This window comes from Sylvia atricapilla, chromosome 2, assembly GCF_009819655.1.
Source record: "Sylvia atricapilla isolate bSylAtr1 chromosome 2, bSylAtr1.pri, whole genome shotgun sequence".
Classification (NCBI taxonomy): domain Eukaryota; kingdom Metazoa; phylum Chordata; class Aves; order Passeriformes; family Sylviidae; genus Sylvia; species Sylvia atricapilla.
In genome coordinates this window covers 46876364-46901290 of record NC_089141.1, presented here as the reverse complement: position 1 = coordinate 46901290, position 24927 = coordinate 46876364, and the positions used below count along the sequence as shown (strand labels likewise).

The window sequence follows — 24927 nt, the reverse complement described above, 5'->3', positions numbered from 1 at the left end:
TTCAGGAACCCTCAGGACAATGAATACTCCATTCAGGGATGCTCAGGACAACGAATACTATCACCTCTCCCTGCCCTTTGTAACAGCCAGGACCTGAAAGGCAGCACTTAACATGCAGAGAGTACAGAGTTTTAGGCCATGTGAGGGTGAGGCTGGACATTAGGAGGGATTTCTTCACAGAAAAGCAGTTACATATTGCTTTGGGCTGCCCAGGGAGGTGGTGGAGTCACTGTCCCTGGAGTCATTTGAGGAATGACTGGATGAGGCATTCAGTACCATGGACTGGTTGTTATGGTATGGTCACAGGTTGGACTCGATGATCACAGAGGTCTTTTCCAACCAAATTGATTCTGTGATGGATGATGCTGACAACCGAAATCAGGATCTGTGTACCCACCATACCTCCATACGGAATGCAGAACGTTAAGGCTTCTTCTAGCAGGGATAGGGTCCTGCACAAAAAGCTAGACAAAAAAAAAGCTAGGAGGCAATAGGACATTTATATTATAACGGATTGTGGCACACCGAGACAAAAGCCCTCTGCAGAGAGCAAGTGATGTGTAGAATTAACATATTTAGCCTGCCTGCACGGTGGGAAATACCTACAACTACGTGACAGTGAGCTCTAGAGAGGTTCCCCAGTGTACCAAAGCAGGGGCATCGCCACGGAGAGCGGTTCGTCCCCGCTTCTCCCGCACATTCCAGAGGCCGCGGGCTGCCGGAGCCCCCGCCTTTCCCGATCCCCGCCGCCTGGTCCCGCCCCGCGCGGGGCCGGCGGCGTCCGCGGTCGCCATGGGAACGGCGCGCGTCACCGCGCCCGGCGCCGCCGATTGGCGGGAATTGTTCGAGAAGGCGGCCGAGGGCGGAAGCGGAAGCCGCACGTGGAGCCGGTGAGTGGCTGCCGCAGTTTCTGGAAACTTCGCCTCATTGTCATATTTAAAGCGGCGGCGGCAGCGGCGCTGGGTCTCCTCCCCGTCCGCCCGCCCGTGCGCGCTACGGGGACCGGCGGCCGCAGCAGCACCGGGAGCGAGCCGGGCAGAGCGGGGGCCTCCCTCCGGCGCCGGGGCCATGGCCGTGGTGGGCTTTGATCTGGGCTTCCAGAGCTGCTACATCGCCGTGGCGCGGGCCGGCGGCATTGAGACCGTCGCCAACGAGTTCAGCGACCGGTGCACGCCGTGAGTGAGGGGCGCGGGGGCGGGCGGGGGCCGGTCTGTGCCCGGCGGAGCGCCCGCCGTGGAGAAGGTGCTGGAAATTTCGCGGTGGGGCGTGGGGGGGCGTCCCGCTGTGTGGGGCCGGCGCGTTCAGCGGGACTCGCCGCCTCAGTGCGGGGCCCCGAGGGCTGCCGGGGGCAGGGACAGGGCGGCGGGGCCGGGCGGCAGCCCACTGTGTGTCCCTCCGACCCGCCCGTGCTCCCCCTTCCCGCCCTCACCCGCTGCGTGCCCCTGTACACCCCCGCCCTCCTGCCCCTCAGGTGCCCGCTCTGTGCCCCGGTCCCCGGCCGCTGTGTTCCCCTGTGTGCTGGTCCCGAGCCGTTCTCTGCCCTGTCCCCCGGGAGCCGGAGCGCGTCCCGCGGGCGCTGCCCGGGGATGCAGGGCTGTACGGAGCCCGCTCGGGTCGTGGTGCGGCGGGCGGGGAGCGCCGGGGCCGGCCCGAGAGTCCCCTGGGGACAGCCGGGGTTAAGTGGGACACGGGGGGAGCACACTGCCACTCCTGCTGCGTAGGATGGGCGCTGCCAGCTGCTCCAGGGCAGCTCTCCTTTAGTCAGAGGTCAGGTATAGAAAGCCTCCGGCTCAAAGCAGGAGTTAGTTGACAAGTTAGAAGCAGTCATGCACAGACGGGTAGGGTGTAGTCTGGCTGTGAGCTCTGAATTGCAATTGTCCCATTTTACCGTTTGGATAAGCCATTGTGGAAAAGTCCTGGATTCGAGCCAAGGCTTTAAGATGGATAAAAGTAATTTTTTACTGCACACTAAAAGAATGACACTTTGATGGAAAGACTTAAGTGTTTTATCTGCAGTAGTAGAAAGTGAATCCTTGACGATTCTCAGTTGTGTTTGTTGTAAGGACCGAGTTAATTACCTTCTTGTTCTTTCCAGGTCAGTGGTTTCATTTGGATCCAAAAACAGAGCTATTGGTGTTGCAGCTAAAAACCAGGTAGGTCATTTCCAGCTGCAAACTGTTGAAGTATCAGTGGGTGTAAAGAGAGTTGGCTGGGTGTAGTTGAAGCTGAACAGCTTCAGTTTCTCGTTGCGCCTTATATTTTAGAAATGCTGCACTATGCTGCCATGCTTTCTTCAGAGACCTGTATGATGTTTTTGCTAGAATGCTTCTGCTCTCTCTTTCATTAATGTAATACTTTCCAGTTGACTATATTCCTAGTCTGACAAGCTAAGGTCACTGGGTTTTTCTTTTCCTAATGATTGTATACACGATTTTCCTTGTACTTAAAGGAAAACATTTTAAATGCTGTATATAGTTTCTTAAAATTAGATGTAAGGGGAGAGGTTTGGCTCAGGTTCTTAATGCTATTTAGGGTACCTTACAGCCTTTTGATTTGCTGTAAATTAAATGCCTCTGGTTTTGAAGGTGCAAGTCCTTATATTGGTGTTTGGTTTTGGTTTTTTTTTATTGAGGTGCTCTGAAAGATTGAATATTTTCTTTGTTAAAGCAGTATTTTCAGTTTAGAAGGAGAACTGAATTCCAACAAGTCTCAGAATAACAGAGTGTAATGATTAAATAAATCCTTAGGTATTGTTCATTGTTACATAACTGCTGCCGGGAGATCAAGCATGCAGCCTCTGCTGGCCTGTGCATCTCTCTCTTGTAGTAAAAGGGCTGCAGTGGGTTTCCATGGAGAGAGCACTAAAGGAGACTTTATTCCACTGTAATAGCACTCTTCTTAATTTTGAATAGCTGAGGCAATACAAATACTTCACTTGTTAACAAGCGCATGCACATTCAGTTACAGGTTAACATTTGGAGTAATGAAGTAAATGCATGTGTTTGTGTTTTTTCCTTAAATTTCATTTTAGCATTGCTGAGTTGACTGCTGACACTGTTACAAGTTAGAAACTAGTATGAGTCATTAGTGTGCAAAAAGGAGTTGTTACTCAAAATGTGAAATGATCTGAATCCTATATACTCTTGAGCAGTTTCAGTATTGTTAAATTGTTCCAGAAGTTGCTGTCGAAAACATTAAGCAAGCTGAGAGTGAGGCAGAGTCTGTCTTAGATTGCATTTACAAGTGTGTGTTTGCAGTGATTCACACGTGTGACTTTAGTTACCTTAAGACTAACCTGTATGATATTACTATATTGCATGTTTAATTCTTGGCTGTCCTAGTAGTTGAAGCTAAATATTTTTGCTAGGAAAAAAGAATCTCATAATTAAAATCATAAAAGCTCATTTATTTCTCTAGTTGTTATTGGTCCAGTTTGGCTGATGAACTGAGATGTGAATTGTATTTCTTTTGTAAATGGGGAAGTTTCCTGACATGGACTACTGAGAGTTACATTTTTGGTGTCCTATGGTGTGGTAGATACTTAAATTAAGGAGTAAAGCAATTCTTTTCATTTGAAAAATATAAAAGGCACATAAACAAAAAATTCCCACAAAATAAAAATAAAATATTTTAGCTGGTGACTTCTACAATATGATTCTGTGAGAGAGCTCAAAAACTCAAAGGTGCTCTCTTTAACATTTGAGGAATTGCTGCTGGAGCAAATGATCAGAATTTGTTACCTTTAGGTAAATGTGGTAGCACTGGAGGTAAGAACAGTATGTTAGTTAAGAGACCATAATTCTCAGCTTTCTTAATTGTGACTAAGCAGGAAGATATTAAAACATGCTACAGACCTAATAGCATACAATTACTCTAAAAATATCCTAAGATTGTTCTCTTAGAAAAGGCTTTGAGGTTAATTCTAAATTAGGCTATAAAAGCTGCCAGTGTTTGCACTTCTCTGCCCACTACATGGTAATAATTCCTGCTGCTACGTTCTTCAGCCATACAGCAGTGAAATACATGGCCTTCAAGTACTCTGAAGTTATGGCTATGCAAATAAATAAAACTGTGCTGGGAAACAATCTTCAACACAGGAACCTAACTACTCAATCATGTTAAAGTACTGGAATAGTTCCTGGCATGATTTTTGGCCTCTGCTGACTTGTGCTTGTACTATTAATTGCTGAGCACTGCTTGGTGATTAGAATAAACCAAGGATGACTCTCAGCAGGGAATCCAAGTGTGACATCTTTCCACAGACACAGCTGTCTGGAAGTTACTGTTTGTTGGTGGGAGTATGGCCTCCTTTTTTGTCAGGAAGCTTTTCTGTAGGAGAACTGTCCTAGTTGAGTACTTTTCTAATACAAGATGTAGTTCAAATTCTTCCATTTCATGGTGGAAAATTTTATATGAAACAAATAATTGATGCATTTCTTTGCTGGTAGTGAATGTTAGAAATATTTCTTGGTATGCTCAGCATCTGAGCTGTTATCGTGCAGTCTGTTGGTGCCTGCCTAAATCTATCCTGTAGATAATAACACACTTCTATAATTTCTGTCTAATAAAATAGGATTAATTCTACTCTGAGATACTTGCATTATCTCTTAGGCTGCTCTAGTTGTCTGGTTTTTGTTGTGGATTGCCTTTCTGATAATGAATGCTTCTCTATCCCACTTGCTTGCACTGCAGGGGAGCTTGCATTGTAGTTAAGTGTATACTTCTAGCTGACGTTAGCAAAAAAGTTCCAAGTTGTCTATGCGCTGTAATCTTCCTTGGTCTAGTGCAAGAATTTGAGTTGCTGGTAGGTGAATGTGAACAAGGAAATGATGTTATTTCAAAGTAGCTCAAGGAGGAAAAAGTAAGTGTTGAAATCTATGGGGGGCGCTTTAACTTGACACTTAGTAGCTAAGAAAGCCCTTCTTTGCCTTAATGTAACGATGTTTAAAGTGGAGGTAGTGTGGCTTGAGTTGGAGGGCCAGCTTCGCAACAGAGAAACCAGCTTTGCATGTAGTTGCAATCTTTAAACATTTGAATTTGGTCTGAGTTCTGTCACCCAGTTGCAAGATGAGTGGCTCTGGTTGCCAGCACAGTCAGCAGCAGAGTTCTCCAGTGCAGTGCACAGGGGTGGTTTCCTGAACTGGGGGGATGTCATGAGGAGACAAGAGCTGCCAAAAGCCTGTAGCTCGAGTGGCAGTGGCTGATGGGACCTGGGTGGGGCCAGAAGCAGCAGCAGTTTCCCCCAAATATAAAACAGGCCCTTAGGGAGCACTGGTGACCAGGGTGTGGCACAGCAGCTTGCAGGAAGGGCGCTGAGGCAGTGCCAGCCCAACCAGGGAGCAATGGTATCCACTGGCAGAAAGCCAGGCACAGCTGCCCCAGACAGCTCTGGCAGGAATATGCTGCCACCCAGGTGCCATCTGCAGGGTGAGCCCTGCTTTCAATGCCTGTAGTGGTTGGCAGCTGTGAGCACAGCTGTGGGAGTGTGCCCAGGTACTATTCCATTTAGTGACAGAACTCTGACAGGAGGTGATAGGCAGAGGACTATCAGGGAGCACGAGAGAGAGATGTAGTGGAATTACACCCTGCCTTCCCTGGGACACACCTGGGAGGCAGACAGGACACACAGAAGATTCCTTTCTCTCCTTTCCAACTGCTGGAAAACAGTGGTTTGAAGGGATGGGGAGCAATCTGTTAAGCAAACTTAACCAAGGTTAAGTTGGTCTATGTCAAAACTGCTTCCCTGAAGAAGAAAAGGCAGGTCACTGCCATAGGAGACTCCCCTTAGAAGGGAGCAGAAGGTCTAATATGCTGGCTGGAATCACATCTTAGGAAAGTCTGCTGCCTCTCTGGGGTCCAAGTTCCTACCCTGGTATGGCTGTGGGATAATTATCTGTTGTTTTCTGATGTTGGCAGTGATGAGGTTACACCAGCAAGTGCAAGGGCAATCAGGAGAGGTTTCAGGGCCTTTGAATGCCTGCTTGAGGGATCAGGAGCATAAGTAGTGCTATCATGTGTTCTTTATACTTCCAGTTGCAGGAAATGAAGGAGGGAACAGGAAGAGACAGCAGACCAATATCTGAGCTTGGTGCCAAAGGCAGAATTTGGGGATTTTGATAATGGGTCAGTTTACATGACAGCAGGACTGCTAGCAACAGGCAGGGTACACCTGTTTCAGAGCAGGAACAGGATCTTTGCATAGCAGGTATCATTGAGAGATTTAAACCAGATTTGGAAGGGGAAAGACATGCAACCAAATTTGCTAGAGATAAGCCTGGGGGTACCACAGCAGTGTTTGAGAGAGAATGTTCTAGTGAGATCCTTTACTCTGCTCCCTTGGTGGAAATGGGATGGACATCCATGCAGCAGCAGTGACACAAGGGTTATTATTGATGTGTTAGAAACCATGGAAGCTCCTGAGAATGGTCATATAGGAACTGGGGCTTCTTCTCTGCAAAAAAGTGGTGGGGTCAGTAGCCCAGCTGAAGTGCATTTACATCAATGCCTGCAACAGAGGCAATAAAGAGGAGGAGCTGAACACCATAGTGCAGCAGCAAGACTCTGACACAGTTGGCATTGTGGAGATGTGGGGTGAGATGACTGGAATAACTGGGTCGTTACTCCTAACTGGTTAAAAACTGTTTGATAGCCAGGCCCAGAGTGTGATGGTGAATGGAGTTAAATCCAGCTGGCAGCCAGTGGTGTTCTCCAAGGCTCAGTACTGGGGACCAGCCCTATTTGATATTTTAATCAATGCTTTGGCAAAGGGGATCGAGTCAGTTTGGAGGTGAGGCCAAGTTGGACAGGAATGTTGATGTGCTGGAGGGCGGGATGGCTCCAAAGAAGGATCTGGACAGGCTGGATTGAAGGGTAGAGGCCTGTTGTGTGAGGTTCAACAAGTGCTAGGTCCTGCCCTTGAGTCACAGCCTCATGTAACACTACAGGCTGAGTGGCTGGGAAGCTGCCTGGGGGAAAACCACCTGTGGGTGCTGTTTGACAGTGGCTGAACATGAGAGGTCTAGAAAAGGGCTATGCAGCTGGGGAAGGGTCTGGAGTGCAAGACTGATGAGGAGCAGCTGGGGGTGTTGAGACTGCAGAAGGGGAAGCTCAGGTGTGCTGTTATCACTATCTGCAATAACCTTAAGGGAGCACAAATTGCACCAGGGGGAGTTTAGATTGGCTATTAGGAAATTTTTTTTTTCATCAAAAGGTTTGTAAATGTTGACCAGGCTGCCCAGGCAAGTGTAGTTACTGTCCTGGGAGATATTTAAAAGGTGTGTGGATGTGGCTTTTGGGAACATTGGTGGATTCGGCTGTGTTAGGTAAATAGCTGGACTTGATCTGAAAGACCTTTTCTGACTTAAGTGATTGTAAATTAGTTGACTAAAGTAGTAGGCTCTGTTGATCATGCTATTGTTCACCCAGTTGTGTCAAGGTTTCAGAGGTAGTTTTATAATCCTTAATAAGTAATGGTCTGGAACTCTGTGTCTAACTTATTAATGAGCTGATAAAAAGTACCAGACAGTAATTACAAGTGTTAAATAAAATATGTGTGACAAGGGAGTGAGCAGTTGTCTGAAAATTTGACCTGTGCTGGGGGGCATACAGAACAGCACTGAACATTGCAGGCTGATTAAGAGTGGATTTCTAACTATCTTGTATTTCTTTACAGCAAATTACTCATGCCCACAACACTGTATCTAACTTCAAGAGATTCCATGGCCGTGCATTTAGTGATCCTTTTGTTCAGAAGGAAAAAGAAAAGTTGAGCTATGATTTGGTTCCCATGAAGAATGGTGGAGTTGGAGTAAAGGTAAATCTGCAGTGTATCTTTCTGGGTTGCATAGCTAAATCTGAAGTCTTACATTTACATTACCTAGTAATGAAAATATGGGTTTCTTTTAATTACCCTAAAGGCAGGTTGTTTTAATCTTTCTGTTAAAGAAGAGCTCTTCTATGAATAGATAGCTTCGTCTTTAAATAGTGGATGTTAGCCTCCAAATTAAGGTTCATTTACAAATAACTGCTGAAATGCAAGTTTTTCTGTTGGCAAATTGCACATCTAGCTCAAACACACTGGCAGAAAAATTGCTAAGATAATTAGAAGGTCATATGGTTTTACTTCAAATATGACTGCCACTTTTGTGTGGAATGAATTGCAGCAGTCCTATTGGGTGGTTTACAAATGCTTTAGAAAGTAGTCAGAGCTCTTCTTTAGACTAATTGCCATAAATGAGTGGCAAGTGTGTCTTTAGTGGGCTGCTTAGAGTCAGTTACTTGCAAAAAGCTGATCAAAACCAGATCCTACCACATTGCAGGTTTTGCCCTTGCTTACATTTCAAGGACATCACTGATACAATGTCAGCTTTTACTAGGATAGGTACAGTTAATAACATTGTGTCCATTTACAGTTATACTTACAATTACTCATAATGAAGCCTTCCCAGCATACCAGACAGTATTGCTTCACTTACGAAGACCTTAGCTTGAGCTGGGCCCTCAAAACTTCAGTATATATCAGTCCTAAGTAGTGAATAGGTCACAGAATTATATACTTTAGAAAGAATCCTGACTGGAGAAGCAGCCAAGCTTTACGAAAGAGATGGTTTTTCTTTTGCTGTTTGTGACTTGTGAGGTTAACAGAAATTCAGACAGAAATTATTGGTTTCCTTTAATCAGTGTGTGTAGGAGTCTTGTACTATATGGCAGTCTAGTGTTGGGAGAACACTATTACTTGGTATTTTTCCTATTTTTCTTAGGCTGCTTGGAGAACAAATTAGTATGTATTTCTATATGGTTAAAAAGTTTCAATAATTGATTCAGTAACATGCAGTAAGACTGGTATGTTCAGGGTACCATTTTTCTGTTAAAACCAAAATGCCCGATTTTTCCCCAAATTGTACTGAGTGAATAAAAGAGAAGTGCTACTTTCAAGCATTAGTTGTAACATGTTACTTCACTTCATTGTCATGTAGTCTATTGTATGATAAAAGTGATGATTCAAGAATAATTTTTGCTTGGAGCAGTAAGTAAGCTTTTTTCTGAGCTTTATCTTAAGCTTTTAGTTGTTTTGTCTGCATAGTGGAACTGTTGTTGCACAGTTCTTCCTTTCAGAGACTCCTCACATATTTGAGCAGAAGGATAAAAATGTCGACAGAAAATAGACAGCAAGTAGTTCTGTACATTTTTTGCATTCAGCATCAGTTTGAAAAATGTTGGCTATTTTTACTTAATGGTGTGCCGTATTTTAAGCTTTTGTCACTTTTGGCGTTTCCTTCATCTATGGAGTTGAGACAGTTCTTGATGTTTTAAGACTATGAGAATGGAATTATTGCTTCTTTAGACACTCAACCGGGAAATTAAATTGTAAACTGAAGTTCTATAATGAAATAATGAAGCATGTCATGATTCATAGAGTATTAGCCAGCAGTGTATCAAAAAACATTAAATGTATGTATTTCCTCTAGTTGAACTAATGGAATTATTTTACCTATTCTGTCCAGGTCATGTACATGGATGAGGAGCACATCTTCAGTGTGGAACAGATTTCAGCTATGCTATTGACTAAATTAAAGGAGACTGCAGAGAGTAACCTGAAAAAGCCAGTAACAGACTGTGTTATTTCTGTAAGTAATTGTAGTGCACAGGAACATTATGTCTTAACTTCAGCTATCGAGGGCATTTTGTTTCTATTCATGCAGAGTGAAAAGGAACTCTGCTAAGCACTTACAAAGGGATTAATCCTAACTAGCTTTAGAGCTTTTGACTTAAAGAAATCCCAGAGCTGCTGGCATATTCCAGACCCTGACTAACTTAATGAATTTATTCTCTTGGAAATGTCTGAACATTTGGACCCAAAATGTTTCTGGATTCAGGTATATATCCTTCTGGAATGGCTTGTTTTCATGACAAAGCATACTAATTACTCATTAAAGTAAGTACTAATGTTTGTGCTTTTTCTTGAATTTAAAACAATTTGATAACAACTTCGACAAACAATTTCCTTTGTTTATCAAAATTTGCCCTCTGGCAGCTGAAAATTTTAGTTTGTCCTGTTTATCATTCTTTCATCAAATTTTGGTTTTTCAATGTTATGGCTGCCCAAAAATGACCTTAGATCAAGAACAGCCTTTCCATTGCAAAGCCTGAAGTATAGAATAACACCTGTCTCTCTGTTCTCAATGACTCTGAACAAGTCTGTCTCATGTTGCATCTAGGAATATTTAGCTCTGTTATTATTAGAAATGTTGATTCTCCAGTTGATACCTGGAAAACTAGTTCTTCATGTGTCCCTGGGGGGAGGAACATCTGTTCAGTGCCAACGCTAGAGATGTGTTGAAAATTTTCAACATTGTATTCCTTCAGAATTTCTTAGCAGTTCCTTTCCAAAGTAATTTCTACCAAAATAAATTTTCTTCATTTGTTATCACTTATTTCTTTGCATCTGTCACATCTGTAGTATTGCTGTACATTTAGTTCCCTCTTTCCTTTTTTTGGACAGGAGTATAGCTGCTAGTTCTGATTAAGGTATTCCATGTCACTGTCTTCATAATATCCATTTTCACATTTTGGGCCAGCACCTAATGTTATTAGCATTTGTATACAAGTAACTCATTTGTTTCTTGCTAGTGTGTGCTCATGTAAAGTAGCTGATGCTGGTTTAATTCTATCTCTGAACAGAATATTTAAAGTGTCAATTCAGTATGGTAGTTGCATTTTAGAGGCTTGCAGTAAGTATCTTCCTCAAAGAGGTGGAACAGATAGAATTTTAAAATTAATACTTTTAAATAAATAGTGTAATGTCTCATTTTCTGGAAATAACTTTGTATTCTCTCCTTCTTTCTTCAGGTTCCATCATTTTTCACAGATGCTGAAAGGAGGTCCCTTCTAGATGCAGCTCAGATTGTTGGTCTAAATTGTCTTAGATTAATGAATGACATGACAGCAGGTAAGAAGGATAAAACAGCAGTTCCTGCAAGTGACAGGTGGCATAGAAGGTGCATTTAATTACTGTAAGAAAAAGGACTGACTTGAAAAGGTGAATATGAGACATAAATATTTGAAATCCTTGATGTTGTTTTCTTGGTTTCATACCTTCTGTGTGAAGGGGTAGATGAGATCAAGCACCATTGATAATTACCTCCCTGAGCACTTATTTAGGAGTCATTACATGTGCCTAGACTATTTGTTAATTTAGTGTCCTGCCCAGATGCACAGTTGCAGGATTTAGACACTCTTAAAAGAAGTTCCTTGATTAAACATCAACACCATCACTTCCAAGCCTTTTTCAGTATAGTCAGGGCTTTAAACAGACTCATGGGTCTGCTGACCATTTATACAACTCTCAGCCAAAACTTCCCAGCTTGGAAGATGCTCACTGTAAATAAAAAACCGGGTTTGGGTTTTGTTGTTAAGATGTTCTATGGTTTTGATTACTTTGCAAGGCAAAAAAAACCCCAAACCCAGAAAACCTAAACAAATGCTTAGAGAGCACATACATGACTAAGGAATTATGTTCTGCTTTTCAGGTGCTACAGCTTAGATTAATAGGTAAAGCTTTTATGAAGATAGTATACACAGGTGTATGTCTGTATTTGTCTTAATGCTTTTGGTCTTACAGCTTAATGTTCACAGGGAGGCAATGGTATGCCTCTGGAAACTAGAGATTGTGTGGATAATACCTGACACTTCTTTTGCAGTGGCTCTGAATTATGGAATTTATAAGCAAGACCTTCCAGCTCCTGAAGACAAGCCACGGATAGTTGTGTTTGTTGATATGGGACATTCTGCATTTCAAGTATCAGCCTGTGCATTCAACAAGAGTAAACTGAAGGTAGTAAGATTAAATGGAAATAAAAGGTTTTATAAGCAATTAGAATCAAGTAGCCTGCTAGTCTGCCTTTTTTAAAAAATCTGAAATAATTTAATGCATGGAAAATGGCAATGAGTCAAAAGGTGAAAGTTTTCATCAGTGTTGTTAAATTCATTAGAATTGTTTCAAACAGGCTGTAAATTTCTTGCAAGACAAATGTAAGATATATAATACAAGTGCTATTTGCTAAATAGCTAAATTTAGCAAGTGCTAAATATATTTTGTTTTATCTAAATGACTGTATGCATGGACTAAAGTTTTAAATACTTAAGATTGTCACTTACTTAGTCGTATTTCCTCTGTAAAAATGTAGATCAGTTTTTGGCTGATGCAGTTGTGCATTGGAAAATAGGTTGACCTGTCTCCAACATTTTTTTTGAAGCAAGGACCTCAAATGCTGGTGTTGGAAGACTGCTCTTCCCTTTGATTTTGTTAGTGCAAGACTAAATAATTGTGTTCCTTCAAACCAGGTACTTGGCACAGCATTTGACCCTTTCCTCGGTGGGAGAAACTTTGATGGAAAGCTGGTAGATTACTTTTGTGCAGAAATAAAATCAAAGTACAAGCTAGATCCAAAAAGCAAAGTTCGGGCTCTTCTTCGTCTGTATCAGGAGTGTGAGAAACTGAAGAAACTAATGAGTTCAAATAGCACAGACATTCCCCTAAATATTGAGTGTTTCATGAATGATACTGATGTATCTGGAAAAATGAACAGGTGAGTTTTGTGCAAGATGGGCATTTGCTTTGGTGGCCATATTTTTTAAACAAAGGTTTCTTTCCATGTTTTAAAGAAACTTAACATGCTAAAGCTAAGTGTAAGTGCTGAATAGAAGTGGCATTTTTGTAATGCTAGAATGGCTAAGGCTAGGAAATGTGATATACTACTTGAGGAATGTTTCAGTGCAATAAAGCATGCATAAGAAGTTGGGATTCTTTTTGTAGACTATATTCTTGAAACCATGGATTGTTGCATGCAAACTAGAGAGTTGGCTGCATATTTAAACTTTCTGCATATTTTACATAACCTAATCCCATCCTGCTCTTAAGATATCAACAATTTAAGCTTTCTTTCTTTTTTTCTGTTCTTAGTGTACTGGGAATATTGGTGGAGAAACGGAGGGCAAAAACAGTGCTTATGGGTGATGACTTGATTATGGTCCAAGTGTAAATAAAGTCTCTCTCTTGCACATGTTCACAGACATTGCTCCATTTGTTAGTTCTGTAGCTACTGCTGAGAGTGGTGGGTTCTTTTCAGTGTTTAGGCAAGAGCTTTTCATTTTAAAGGAAGTGTTAATGTTTTCTGATTTCTTATCTGTAACCTCTGCTCTGAGGCAAATATATAGCAGCTTCTCAAACAAAACCTTTATCTTACTTAACTATATTGATAATGGCTTAGGAAAATTTGTAAGATGGTCATTGTGTAGTGCCTTGTCTCTAGTTGCCACTTTGGCCTGCTCACAGGAGTTTAGCTTTTAGTCTCTTTGCAGTGTAGTTAACTTATCTAGTCAGCATTAGTTTGGAAACAAATACCAGGCAAGGTTCTTGTGGGACAGGCATTCTTTAGTTAATTCCAATTTTTTTTTTTTTTTTTTTTAGGTCACAATTTGAAGAATTATGTGCTGACCTGCTGCAAAGGATAGAGATGCCTCTGCTTTCACTAATGGAACAAACACAACTGAAAGTGGAAGATGTACATGCTGTAGAAATTGTGGGAGGAGCAACCCGTATTCCTGCTGTCAAAGAGAGGATTGCTAAATTCTTTGGCAAGGATGTCAGTACAACACTGAATGCAGATGAAGCCATAGCTAGGGGCTGTGCTCTGCAGGTATAGTACTGGCAACACTTGATGAAATTAAAAGATCTATTTCTTGGTAGTACTTCCTTGAAGTATTAGTCATGCAGTTATGAAAAATTGTAGAAGTGGTCCATTTTAAAGTACTCAAGGGAATATACATGTTCACTAGGTCTTTTTATGGGACTGTGCTGTTTAAGAAGTCCAGAGTTCTCTGTGGTGCAGTACTCTATTGCAGTACTTTATTGCAGGGTGTATTCTGTAAGCAGCCTACTCTGCTCTTCAGAAGAACATGATCATGGCATCTTTAATGCCAAAAAAATTAAGTTGTTGTCAAGTTGTTTGTTGCCAAGCTGAAAGAAATTTTACTCAACAAGGTATGAGGAGTATCTATGGAGAGCCCAAACTACTGCAAGTTTGACTTTCCTGGTATCCAACTTGCCATCATTGTGAAACAGGCTTTATTCTGTCTCACTTCCATTTTTACTGTTTCCAACTATATTTTACAAGCAAACCACTCATTCTGTCTTCTGCTTTTCCTCCTTTTAACTTTTTATCTTATTTCACTCTCTTCTCTTTGACTTCTTTCTTTAGTGCATCTCACTAACAGCTACCCATTGCCAGCATTTAGTTATGTTCAGGGAAATAAGCAGAACTCTTAAGATAAACACTCCTTTTAGGCCTAAGCAGTGCAGCATTTCCATTTTTTACAGTCCTGCTATTTTCTTAGAGTGTTACCTTTACTCACAAGCTACTACAAAAGGCCTGCTGTCACAGCATATAAACACTTGTGTGTGAGATTTCTCTTCCCATACTACATTGAAATAGAGCATTGAAACAGTTCTGCCTAATAAAATCAATTCAGTTCTCTCTTGTTCAAAGATTTTTTTGCTGTCTTGGCTAGGGGAGTAGAAGAGTTAACCAGCTTTAATGCAAGTTTCTGTGATTTTATTTTTTTAGTGTGCCATTCTTTCTCCAGCTTTTAAAGTGAGAGAATTTTCTGTGACAGATGCTACACCTTTTCCAATATCTCTGCTGTGGAACACAGAAGCAGAGGACACTGAAGGGTAGGTAGCTCAGACTAGTATTCTATGATGCTTTTGACCTTCATAATTCAAGGGTAATGTTCTTGCTTGCATTTAAATTAGGATTTTGGCATTCTCATGTAGAAAACCCACAGACCATGTACCAGAAATGATTGACAGCCATTAAAATGACTGTAAAGACATAGGTTGAAATTTTAACTGTAATACCTCATTTGTAAAAATATGAAGATTAAAAGAAAAGTGAGTGAACTAGTATCTTGTCTTCTGCTACCTTTATCTGGTTGTCAGGATTAAGAATATAAAATTAACTAGATCAGGGCCTGGGTCCTGATTCCTCATTGCCTTCTGGCTTTTTGATTTTTATTCTAGGTGTTCCCAACACCTATCTGAGATTCTTGATTTATTAATAATGTTATGCACTATGGAAATATTATGAGCTCATATGGATGCTATTTATCTGACTGAAGCAAGACTTTAGCATGGAACAAAAATTTAACATTTGTAAGAGTAATTTCTTGCTGCAGTCTCTTATGACTTATGACTTATGTTACTAACTGTGCCATGCCTGTGGGAAATGCAATTGCTTTCTGAGATGTTAAGAGCTCCAAGTTCAGCTTGTGGAAAAATCGTAGTTCTAGAGGGACCTATTCATACCTTTTTCATGATCGTTGTAGTTCAGCTTTTTTTCCTCCTTGTTTGTATTCTGTGGAAGGGCAGGGCCTAATTCTTGTCACTTGTGAGAGCAGCTCGTGGGGTTCATGTTCTAGGTAAAGCTCTCCCTTTCTCACCTCTAGGTTATTAGATGAGATCTTCCATAGATAGGAGACAAAACTTAGTTGGAAACTAGAATCAGGCTGGCATAATAGCGGACATGCTGTAGAACATGAAGTAAAGCTGGTTGTTTTTCTGTCATGGTGAGAAATGAATGTGTGTCAGGGTTCTCAACTGAGTCATGGAACATAAATGAGCAAGGAATTAACAGGGCTGTAATTAGCCCTTTGAGACTAAAGAAGGGTGCAAATTATGATTCAAAATACACTATTCCAAGTTCAAAGAGTGGAATAGGACAAGTTCTCATTACAGTAGAGACCAGTAAATCCTTTTCCCTTTCAGTACAGTAGTGAAGTATCTTTACTGGAATTGTTCAGAAGGGTAAATGTGTTAAAACATGATGTTCCTTTAAAGAGTTCTGACCCTATATCAAATACAGCTCAAACCCCAGCTCAAATACACTGCTAACAGTGATATTTTTCCCTTAATTACAGAGTTCATGAGGTCTTCAGCAGAAATCATGCAGCACCCTTCTCTAAGGTACTTACATTCTATAGGAAAGGTCCATTTGAGCTAGAAGCTTTTTATTCTGATCCTAATGGAGTCCCATATCCCGAGTCAAAAATTGGTAAGTAATTGTCCTGGAAATGGTGTTGTCTCCAATAGAATGATTCGAGATCAAACAGTAACTGTTGTGGTGCAGTATGGTTATGAAGTATATATTCTAGTTTGTCTCTGTAGGACTCAATTTTTCCCATTCCTGAGGCAACTGAATTGTTTTGGATTTTTATTTTTTTGCTTATAATGTTGCTTTTTAAACAAAGAAATGAAGGGAAACAAATGCATGTCTACAACAAAAATGTGGTTATCACTATGAAAGATAGCTTTGTAACTTTTAAAATCTTTTCTGCTTATCATTGAAGCAAGGTAGGAATAATTGAAAAATATCACCTGTGTATTAAAAAAGCATGTCTTGAATAACTAGTTGTTGTTTTTACCTATACCTTCTGGGATTGACATAATGCTGAATAACTTCTAGTCAAAGCAGTCTGAAATAATGGCAGCTGCAAGACTACAGTATTGATTTGTCTAACATTTCTAAGCAGCTCTCTCATACTTTTTGACAAATTGCAGCACTTGACAGTGTTGATACTTACAAGGAGCTAACAACATGATTAGTTAAAAAAAGGTTGTGATGATAAAGACAGCCCAATTAAATAACTGTTCTTGAGTTCTAAACATGCAATTAAATGTTGTATACTTTTTTCCCGTACCATATATTTTGAGAAATCAGCACAATGAAGAGGGACTTACTTCAAGCACAAGTAGTGACAGTACAAGGGGCAATAACTTTAAAAACTGCAAGAGCATGTTTAGATTAGATATTAGGAACAGATTCTTTGCTGTGAGGGTGGTGAGGCACTGGAACAGGTTTCCCAGAGAAGTTGTGATTGCCCCATCCTTGGAGGTATTCAAGGCCAGGTTGGATGGGTCCCTGAGCAGCCTGGTCTAATGGAAAGCTGAGGTTTGGAACTTGATCTTTAAGATTGCTTCCAACCCAGACCATTCTGTGATTCTCTGACAATATTCTGTAGTTACAGAAACATCAGACTTCCTTTTGTGGTTAAGTCTTACCATAAAGACTGATAGTGGAGTTTGTCTGTTCAATTTATATGGCTTTAACAAATGAGAAGCTGTGTAACTGCTGTTCTGAAAACTGGTAAGACAGAACTGAAGATCAGATTTGTTTCAACTCAGTTGCCAATTAATTCTTTGCTCAGAACAGCACTATTGGTATGACTAATGGTGAAGTAGTAGTTCTAATGAGACTGGCAAAAGTGAGAACAGCTCACACAACTCCAGTATTACTGGATTTGCAAGACAGATGATTGCATTCCTTAGCCTGTGAGATAGGCAGGTAAAAGCTTGTATGCTTGTAGTCTATAACTGTTGCTGAAGGAATGGTGTTTGAGAATGTGTATATTTGGTCTTTGGAATTTGGGAACTTGTCCTTTGTAAGTAAGTGAGCATTTTGATCTCCAGGTCACTCTTTTAGTAATCCATGCATAAGGAAAATCATCTGCTATTAATGTCAAGGACACTTGATTCTTCATTTACTGTTAAACTAATTGTCTGTCTGTTAGTTTCACGATGTTTGTTTCAAGTATTACGGTAGTTACAGAACAATTAGGTTCTGCCCTAGAATAAAAGGTAATGGCAGACTTGCATGGATGTCAGAAGCTGTAAGGAAAGCCTCTAGAAATATTGTTTCTATGTCGGGCAGTAACTTGTATTAGAAAGGCTGCACTTAATATTGGCATTAGACTAAGCTGTTCAGTAATTTTCTTTCAGCCCACTAGTAACACAGGTAGCACCAGGTTAGTATTTACTATGTATTAGTGGTGTCAGGAGAACGTCCTATGTGATTTATCAGCTGGAGTTGGCTGAAAAGCAGTGTGCTTTGGTTTCATTGGCTTTTTTTTGTGGTAGTACTGATTTAATATGAGGGACAGAGACTTCATCAAATATTTAGAAAACAGTTTGTCTGTGAAAAAGGGAGATGTTTTCTTGGCTCTTTAATATCACCTACTTAATTCCACTGTGTGAGTTTTGATTCTTTTGGTTTTAGGTAGGTATGTTATCCAGAATGTGGCGGCCCAGAAAGATGGAGAGAAGTCTAAAGTCAAAGTGAAAGTCCGTGTCAATACTCATGGCATTTTCAGTGTGTCTACTGCATCTATGGTAGAACCGGTTAAAAGTGAAGAGTGTGAAGATGTCAGTGTTGAGACTGAAGTGGAAGCTCAGGACCAGAGACCTATTGAAAACTTCAGTGATGTAAGTTGACCTTCCTTGTGTGTGAATGTCCTTACTGATTGATGAAATTGTGTTCTGCTGTTACATACACTAGAAGAAAAATACCTTTTTCTAAGGAAGCGAACGGGGATTAATTTTAAGATGTGTGTAGCTGTCAGGAACTGTCTCTGCAAGAACAGGAAACACTTTGTGCTGTCTTGGAAGCATGTGGATTTCAAAATCAGTTATTGTGTGAAGTGCCAAATAGCAGCAGGTCGGTTGTTTGAGGGTGGGGTTGCTTACAGCTGCCATTGTTATCCAACTGTTCCAGACAGGAAAACTAAATTTGGATTGTTAATCATCCATGTGCTTTGTGTTGAAAGGATTTGTATGGAATCCTTTGTATCAGTAAAGTTTTTTGAAACTTTTTGTGAAAGGGAAAGCTGAATTGTTTTCTACAGCATTGAAGGAGAGGGGAACACTGGGGAATAACACACATTGTTACAGCCTACTTCATGTTTTAATAGTTTTCTGAGGGGGAAAAACTTAAACATTATGACTCAATAAATTAAAAGCCCCTTTTTGTAAGAGAAAGTGGTAGCATGTGCACACACGCACACAAGTATTGTGCAGCAAGCCTGGCACTGGTAATAACATTTTCATGAAATCCTTCTGAACTTGCACCTAGTCTGGATCTCCATAGCTGAAGCGTGTGTGTTTCTGCGTGTGCACAGAATGCTTTGTAGGGCACTTTGTACCGTATGTGCGTCAGAAGTGAAGTGCCCTATACTTAAATAAATGCAAGTGCACATGCCTTCTACATCCTTTGTGCCTGGGCTTTCATTTCAGAAAAATATCCAGCAAGAGAACAGTGAGGCTGGAACACAGTCCCAGGTACAAACTGATGGTCAGCAAACGTCACAGTCTCCCCCTTCATCAGAACCTCCCTCTGAAGAAAACAAAATCCCAGATGTCAAGAAAGTGAGTGACCCTTTAACTCTGTTGAAAATGTTATGCTATATAATGGCTTTTAAAATGGTAACATATTTCAGGAAAAGTAAGGAACTTGGTGTTGGAACCTTTTTCATTTTCACATCTTTATTATAGTGAAAAATGCCTGTATCTTGTAATGGTTTTTGTACAGTTTGTGAAAGGATTCCTGCAAGAAGTCTTTCTCTACCACTTCTCCCTGTCTTCTTGCAGTGTTATACAACTAGTTTGAGTTGCAGACATTTCAGTTTCAATAGCAGTTAGAGGCCAAGCTTATTAGGCCTGCTGAGGGAAGCTGTGATCAGGAATTCATAAACATAAAAGGAAATAATCAATGTGAAACATTTGTCTGCATGTTACTGCTAGTGATTTGGTTTTTCCATCTGTATGAGATGAAAAATGCACTGGGTTAAAATCTTAGCCACTGTCAGCATCATTAGTGAACTGCCACATTACAGGTGGACACTTGTGGAAAATCTGCAAACAAACCATATGTCTGAGGAACGTGCTTGCTGTAGCTCAGTGCTCACTGTCTGGGAAACAGACTGTAAGGACACTAGCATAGGAGGTGGAATCCCCAAAAGGAAAGTGCCTCATGAGTATACTTTGAAGATTTTAAAAGAACATGCAAAAAAACTTTGTTCCTCCTCTGAATGTATCTTTCATCATAGTGGCACTTCATCAGAAAGAAAACAGAAAAATTATCTTATTTTTCTTCTTTCTAACTCAGACAAATGAGAAGAAAGGTGATCAACCCCCAGAAGCTAAAAAACCCAAGATAAAAGTGAAGAATGTGGAACTACCCATTGAAGCTAACTTGGTTTGGCAGTTAGGAAAAGATCTCCTCAATATGTATATTGAAACAGAGGTGAGTTAGTGTGGTTTGGACTGCTTTCTTGTGTGCAGTTATTAACCATTCACCTGCTTCTCAAGGCAACCTCTGTTCTCTGTTAGCCTGGAGTGTGGGCTCAATTAACAATGAGCTAACATACTGTCTGCCTTCTAACACAACTGCCAAATGCTTATCAGAAAGATTGAAGTGTCCTTTTTAGCAATTAGTATGAGAGCACTGATCCATGGAATGACATCACAGATTTAAACTGTTGTAATCCAGAGAAGTATAACTCATTTCTTCAGATGAGTCTACTGCATAATAATGAGATTTCCAACAGTTAGGTGAGCTAAGGCCTCTTGGAGATTTTAAGGAGCTGTGCTTTGTAGAATGCTGTTTGAATATAGTTATTTTTTAATTAAAATATTTTCTGTGGTGTACAGGGAAAGATGATTATGCAAGATAAACTGGAGAAAGAAAGAAATGATGCAAAGAATGCAGTGGAGGAATATGTGTACGAGTTCAGGGACAAGTTGTCTGGGCCATATGAGAAGTTTGTTTGTGAAAAGGTAGGTTATGGTTTTGGGAACTTCTCTGAAAATACTGATACCAAATACCTGTTTTGTATACCTTGGTTAAACTTTCTCAAGGTCACCTTGGACATAGCTGAAAAACCAGAACTTCATTTGAATGATGGCAATGACTAACTTGGAATTAGGTTTAGGCGTATTAAATACATATCCCTGAAAATGCATTTTGTCACAAATGGAGTAAAGTTTTGTTTCCAATTGAAGCTGGTGACTTGAAGGGGAAGCTGTGTTGCTTTATGTGTATCCAAAACCATGTATTAGAATTGCACCCCAAGCATTGGCCTAATCAAGGACAAAAGTGTATAAATGCCACCTTTGTTGTAGATGTTTCTCAGTCCAGAAGCTGGCATGGTTTAAGTAGCTTAACTTCTACTGCGGCTTTTGCCTCATTAAATTTTTATACAGGAAGCTAAGGATTAATGTATATATTTCCCTCTGTCACGTTACTTCAAGAAAAACATGATGGATTGGTGTGTATTTGGATGTTTGATATGTTGGATTATATTGACACACAGGACCTGCAGGGATTCTCTGCCCTCCTAGCAGAGACAGAAGGCTGGCTGTATGAAGAGGGTGAGGATGAAGCAAAGCAGGTGTATGTAGAAAAATTAGAGAATTTAAAGGTAGGCCTGTTAATATGCCCAAAAAGCAAAATTTCCAAAACACTGTATTAAAACAGCATTAATGGATGTTAATGAATCTCATAAACATGTAGAAATTGCTTTTTCTAGAAATTAGGTACTCCAATTGTAATGCGCTATCAAGAAGCAGAGGAACGGCCAAGGCTATTACAAGAACTGGGACACAGGCTCCAGTACTATGCTACAATAGCTGGGGAATTCAGAAATAAAGTAAGTGGCCTTTTTTTTAACCACAGTGCTTCAGTGAGGCTCGTTGGCTGGAGGGGCTTCAAATGCACTTTCAGATGAGCTGTGAGCTACTGCTATGTAGGTCACAAATTTAACACCACAAATGTTTCCCAGTACTCAAAAAATCTCGCACAGTGTGTCATATCTTCAGTTGCTTGATACTTCTGGATGTTTTCAGGCTGAAGAGGATGTTCTTATAACGAGTTTAGACTTGTGGTCTGATTCTCTTGACCTTTAAAAAAAACTGATCTGACTCTTTTTTCAAGTGTGCTCCTCTTCCAGCTCTTTCAGGGACAAGAATTATTGTATGGTGAGAAGTGTTAGTGTGAAACTTATTTGCAGATAAAGTAAAAAGCCACAATTTTATCATACGTGGGTATTTGGGTCTTGTTTTTTTGTATTTTGTTTGGGTTTTTTTCCATTGGTATTTGTAGATTGTTGTTGATAAGCATTCCTGTTGGAAAACTTGCTCCTTGGATTTCAAATTAAGGCATTTTAATAGCTCACAGCACTCAAACTAATTAAATCTGAGACTTAGCATCAGAAACAATTATGTCCTCATAGCTATAGATCACAAAATTAAGCAAAATCATTAATACTTGTAATACATGAAATAAATGGCATCCTTGTAATTAGTATATTTAAAACTTGGTTTTATATAAGAATTCTAAATACAGATTCATTGGTTGTGTTGCTGGGTAGGTCCTTCTCCTGATAGTAGTTAACTGTGTAACTGTGGCATTGTAGGGAATGCTGAAGCTGAAAACTGATCCTTTCCTTGTACATCAGAAGCTCAATGTCTAAACTATCTTGGGCACAGGTAGCCCCTTCAGAATGAGAGGGAGCGGTTATTTTAATCAGCTTTAAGAATGTCCAATTTTATTGCATGACCTTTCTGTGAAGCTTCTATGCCCTCTGTGAACCAGATTTCTTGTTCATTTGGGTAAAGGAAGCTTTATATTGACATCTGTATTTCCTGTGGTCTCTTGCTGTAATGAATCTCCCTTATGGCTAACTTTATTTTGACCATTGGAAGAGATTTCCGCATTATAAATTGTGATAGACTTGTTGGCATAACTTGATTACATTATTAACACTTGACATTAGTAACTTATACAAAATGTTTGCATTTGGACAGGATGAGAAATACATCCATATCGATGAGATGGAAATGATGAAAGTAGAGAGGTGTGTTAGCGAAGTGGTGGAGTGGATGAATAATGCTGTGAGTGCACAGGCCAAGAAGAGCTTAGACCAAGATCCAGCTGTGCATTCAAGTGAAATTAAGGCAAAGCTACAGGTAAGTATCGTAAGAAGCTATCTTTAGAGATTGGTGCTAAAATAGACTGGTATCTGTGCCTTTTGTCTTCCCCAGTTTTATCTTGCTCTTCTAGTGTTTTTGAAAGGTAGAAAGTATGGGAAGGAAGAGATCCAGTAGAAAGAAAAGGAGTTTTAGTGTACTGTATACAATTCTGTGGAGCTCATTGATATTTTGGTTTTCAGTCACCTTAAAAGCTCAGGTTGTTTTTCAGTATTACCCTGAGAGACAAAATAGTATTGAAAAAACCAATGTGAAATCCAAAATACTTAGTTGAATTTTCCCCATGAACCATCAGAAAGTATACAAGTTAATTTATTTCAGGGTACAATGGTTACTTGTCAGTTTGGACTCAGGGGAACAAATGTGGAAGCCAATTTCAAGCAGTCTTTTGGATACAGGACATTTTGCACTAATGAAATTGGTGGTTCCTTAATATACATTCTGCCCACATCTTTTCCATTTTTTAGGAGTTAAACAATGTCTGTGAGCCTGTTGTGACACAACCGAAACCAAAAGTTGACTCTCCTAAGGAGGAAAACCCATTAAGTGAACAGAGTGATTATAAAACTGAAGACATGGGAGAAGATGACAAAAATTCTGAAATGCCTCAGCAAAATGGTGAATGTCATCCAAGTGATCAAAACACCATTAACATGGACCTGGACTAAGCCACTGCACTTGCAGCAAATTATTTCATCCCATGACAGAAGATGTTTTGGCTGTCATATGTGATGGGGGTGGGAATGCATTGTTTTGGAAACTATTTATATTTTTTTTCTTAAGACTTGTCTGGGATATGCTATGTTGTGGGAGGAAGAATAGTAATCGTGTTGGTCATGACTATCCTAAAAGGAAAATTGCCTTGGTAACTTTCAGATTCCTGTGGAATTGTGAGTTCATACTAAGCTTCTGTGCAGTATTTAACCATTTGCATCACTAAAGATGAAAAGAAGCTCTTGCTTTGAAATGTACTGCTCCTTTAAAAGGTTGTAATCGAAACACTCGTAGGCATTTGTAGATGCCAAGGTAGTTTTCTTTTGTCTGGACATCTAATTGGGTATGTCAGAAGAAGCCAGTGTCTGTCCCCTTCATAAGGACTTTGCAGAAGAAATCCTTCTGTCCTGAGGTTTTTGATTGTTGCAGTCCAAAGTACTTAATGAGATGGTGAAATGTGTTAGTAGCATGCAGAAACGCTTACGTTTCATCTCTTGCTAAACAATACATTTTTCATGTGGGGTACATAAAATGAAGGAAATGCTAATTCTGTTAGTGTTATTGTGAAGCTTTTTAATGAGCTTTGAAATAAAGTTCATTTTACTGCTATCTCCTGACTTCTTGAGTTTGTTTTTTCTGCTCCGAGTGTTGCCCTCCTTACAATTTGACAGGCCATTCCTTTGTGTTCCTGTGCAGGAGAGTCATAAACATGCTTAAAACTTTCACACTTTGCACAGAACTGGTTGTATAGTGAGATGACTATAATTTATCTCCTTAGAAGTTATGCCTCTTTCTTTTCTTTGGCCCAAGGGTTGTATACACCTGAAAGAACCTAGAAATTTCACAAATGTTAGAGCATAGGACACTGTTTATAACTGATTCCTATATAACTTAGGTTACAAGGTGCTTATATAGTAACCTGATGTATCTGTATAACCTGATATCAATATAACCTAAATAATTACTTTATATATATACCTGTATAATCTGAAGCATATCTTTTATACCTACATAACCTGATATAAATAACTTTCTATATGGTGTAATGGCTAGTATATGGTTAAGTAGTTGCATAATGCTGAATAGACAAAAAAGGTGGATAGCTTTAGGTAGGCAAGTATAGTACTAGTGAGAAATTGGCAAGTGCAAAGCCACTTAGCCACAACATAGAGAATTCAGGCTCATTAAAACCAGACAGACCAAGGAACACTGTAACTGTGTGTGCTCTGAAGACAAACTTGAAAAGTTCAGATGTGAAGAAGACCTTGGAAGCCTTCATCAAAGACCCCCAAGATCCCCAAATTGAGGAGGCGCAAGCACGGTGCAAAAGAACTCAT

General features: G+C 40.2%; 1 protein-coding gene across 4 annotated transcripts; it reads left to right on the top strand.

Annotated features, from left to right (window-relative positions):
* The first annotated feature begins 898 nt into the window (after nt 1-898).
* HSPH1 (heat shock protein family H (Hsp110) member 1) lies at nt 899-24199 on the top strand. 4 transcript variants are annotated; one of them, XM_066313143.1, is made up of 18 exons: nt 905-1175; nt 2096-2153; nt 7673-7813; nt 9504-9626; nt 10849-10948; nt 11700-11833; nt 12343-12587; nt 13469-13697; nt 14625-14731; nt 15976-16109; nt 18111-18316; nt 19124-19255; nt 19995-20132; nt 20540-20665; nt 21202-21309; nt 21418-21537; nt 22694-22855; nt 23344-24199. In XM_066313143.1, exons 1-18 carry the CDS (start codon nt 1069-1071, stop codon nt 23542-23544), a joined length of 2571 nt encoding a protein of 856 aa, XP_066169240.1. In that variant the 5' UTR covers nt 905-1068; the 3' UTR covers nt 23545-24199. The 4 variants fall into 4 exon arrangements, with proteins under 4 accessions (XP_066169243.1, XP_066169241.1, XP_066169242.1 ...); XM_066313144.1 differs by lacking the exon at nt 21202-21309 and having other exon boundaries at nt 902-1175; XM_066313145.1 differs by lacking the exon at nt 19124-19255 and having other exon boundaries at nt 904-1175.
* Nucleotides 24200-24927: the final 728 nt, after the last annotated feature.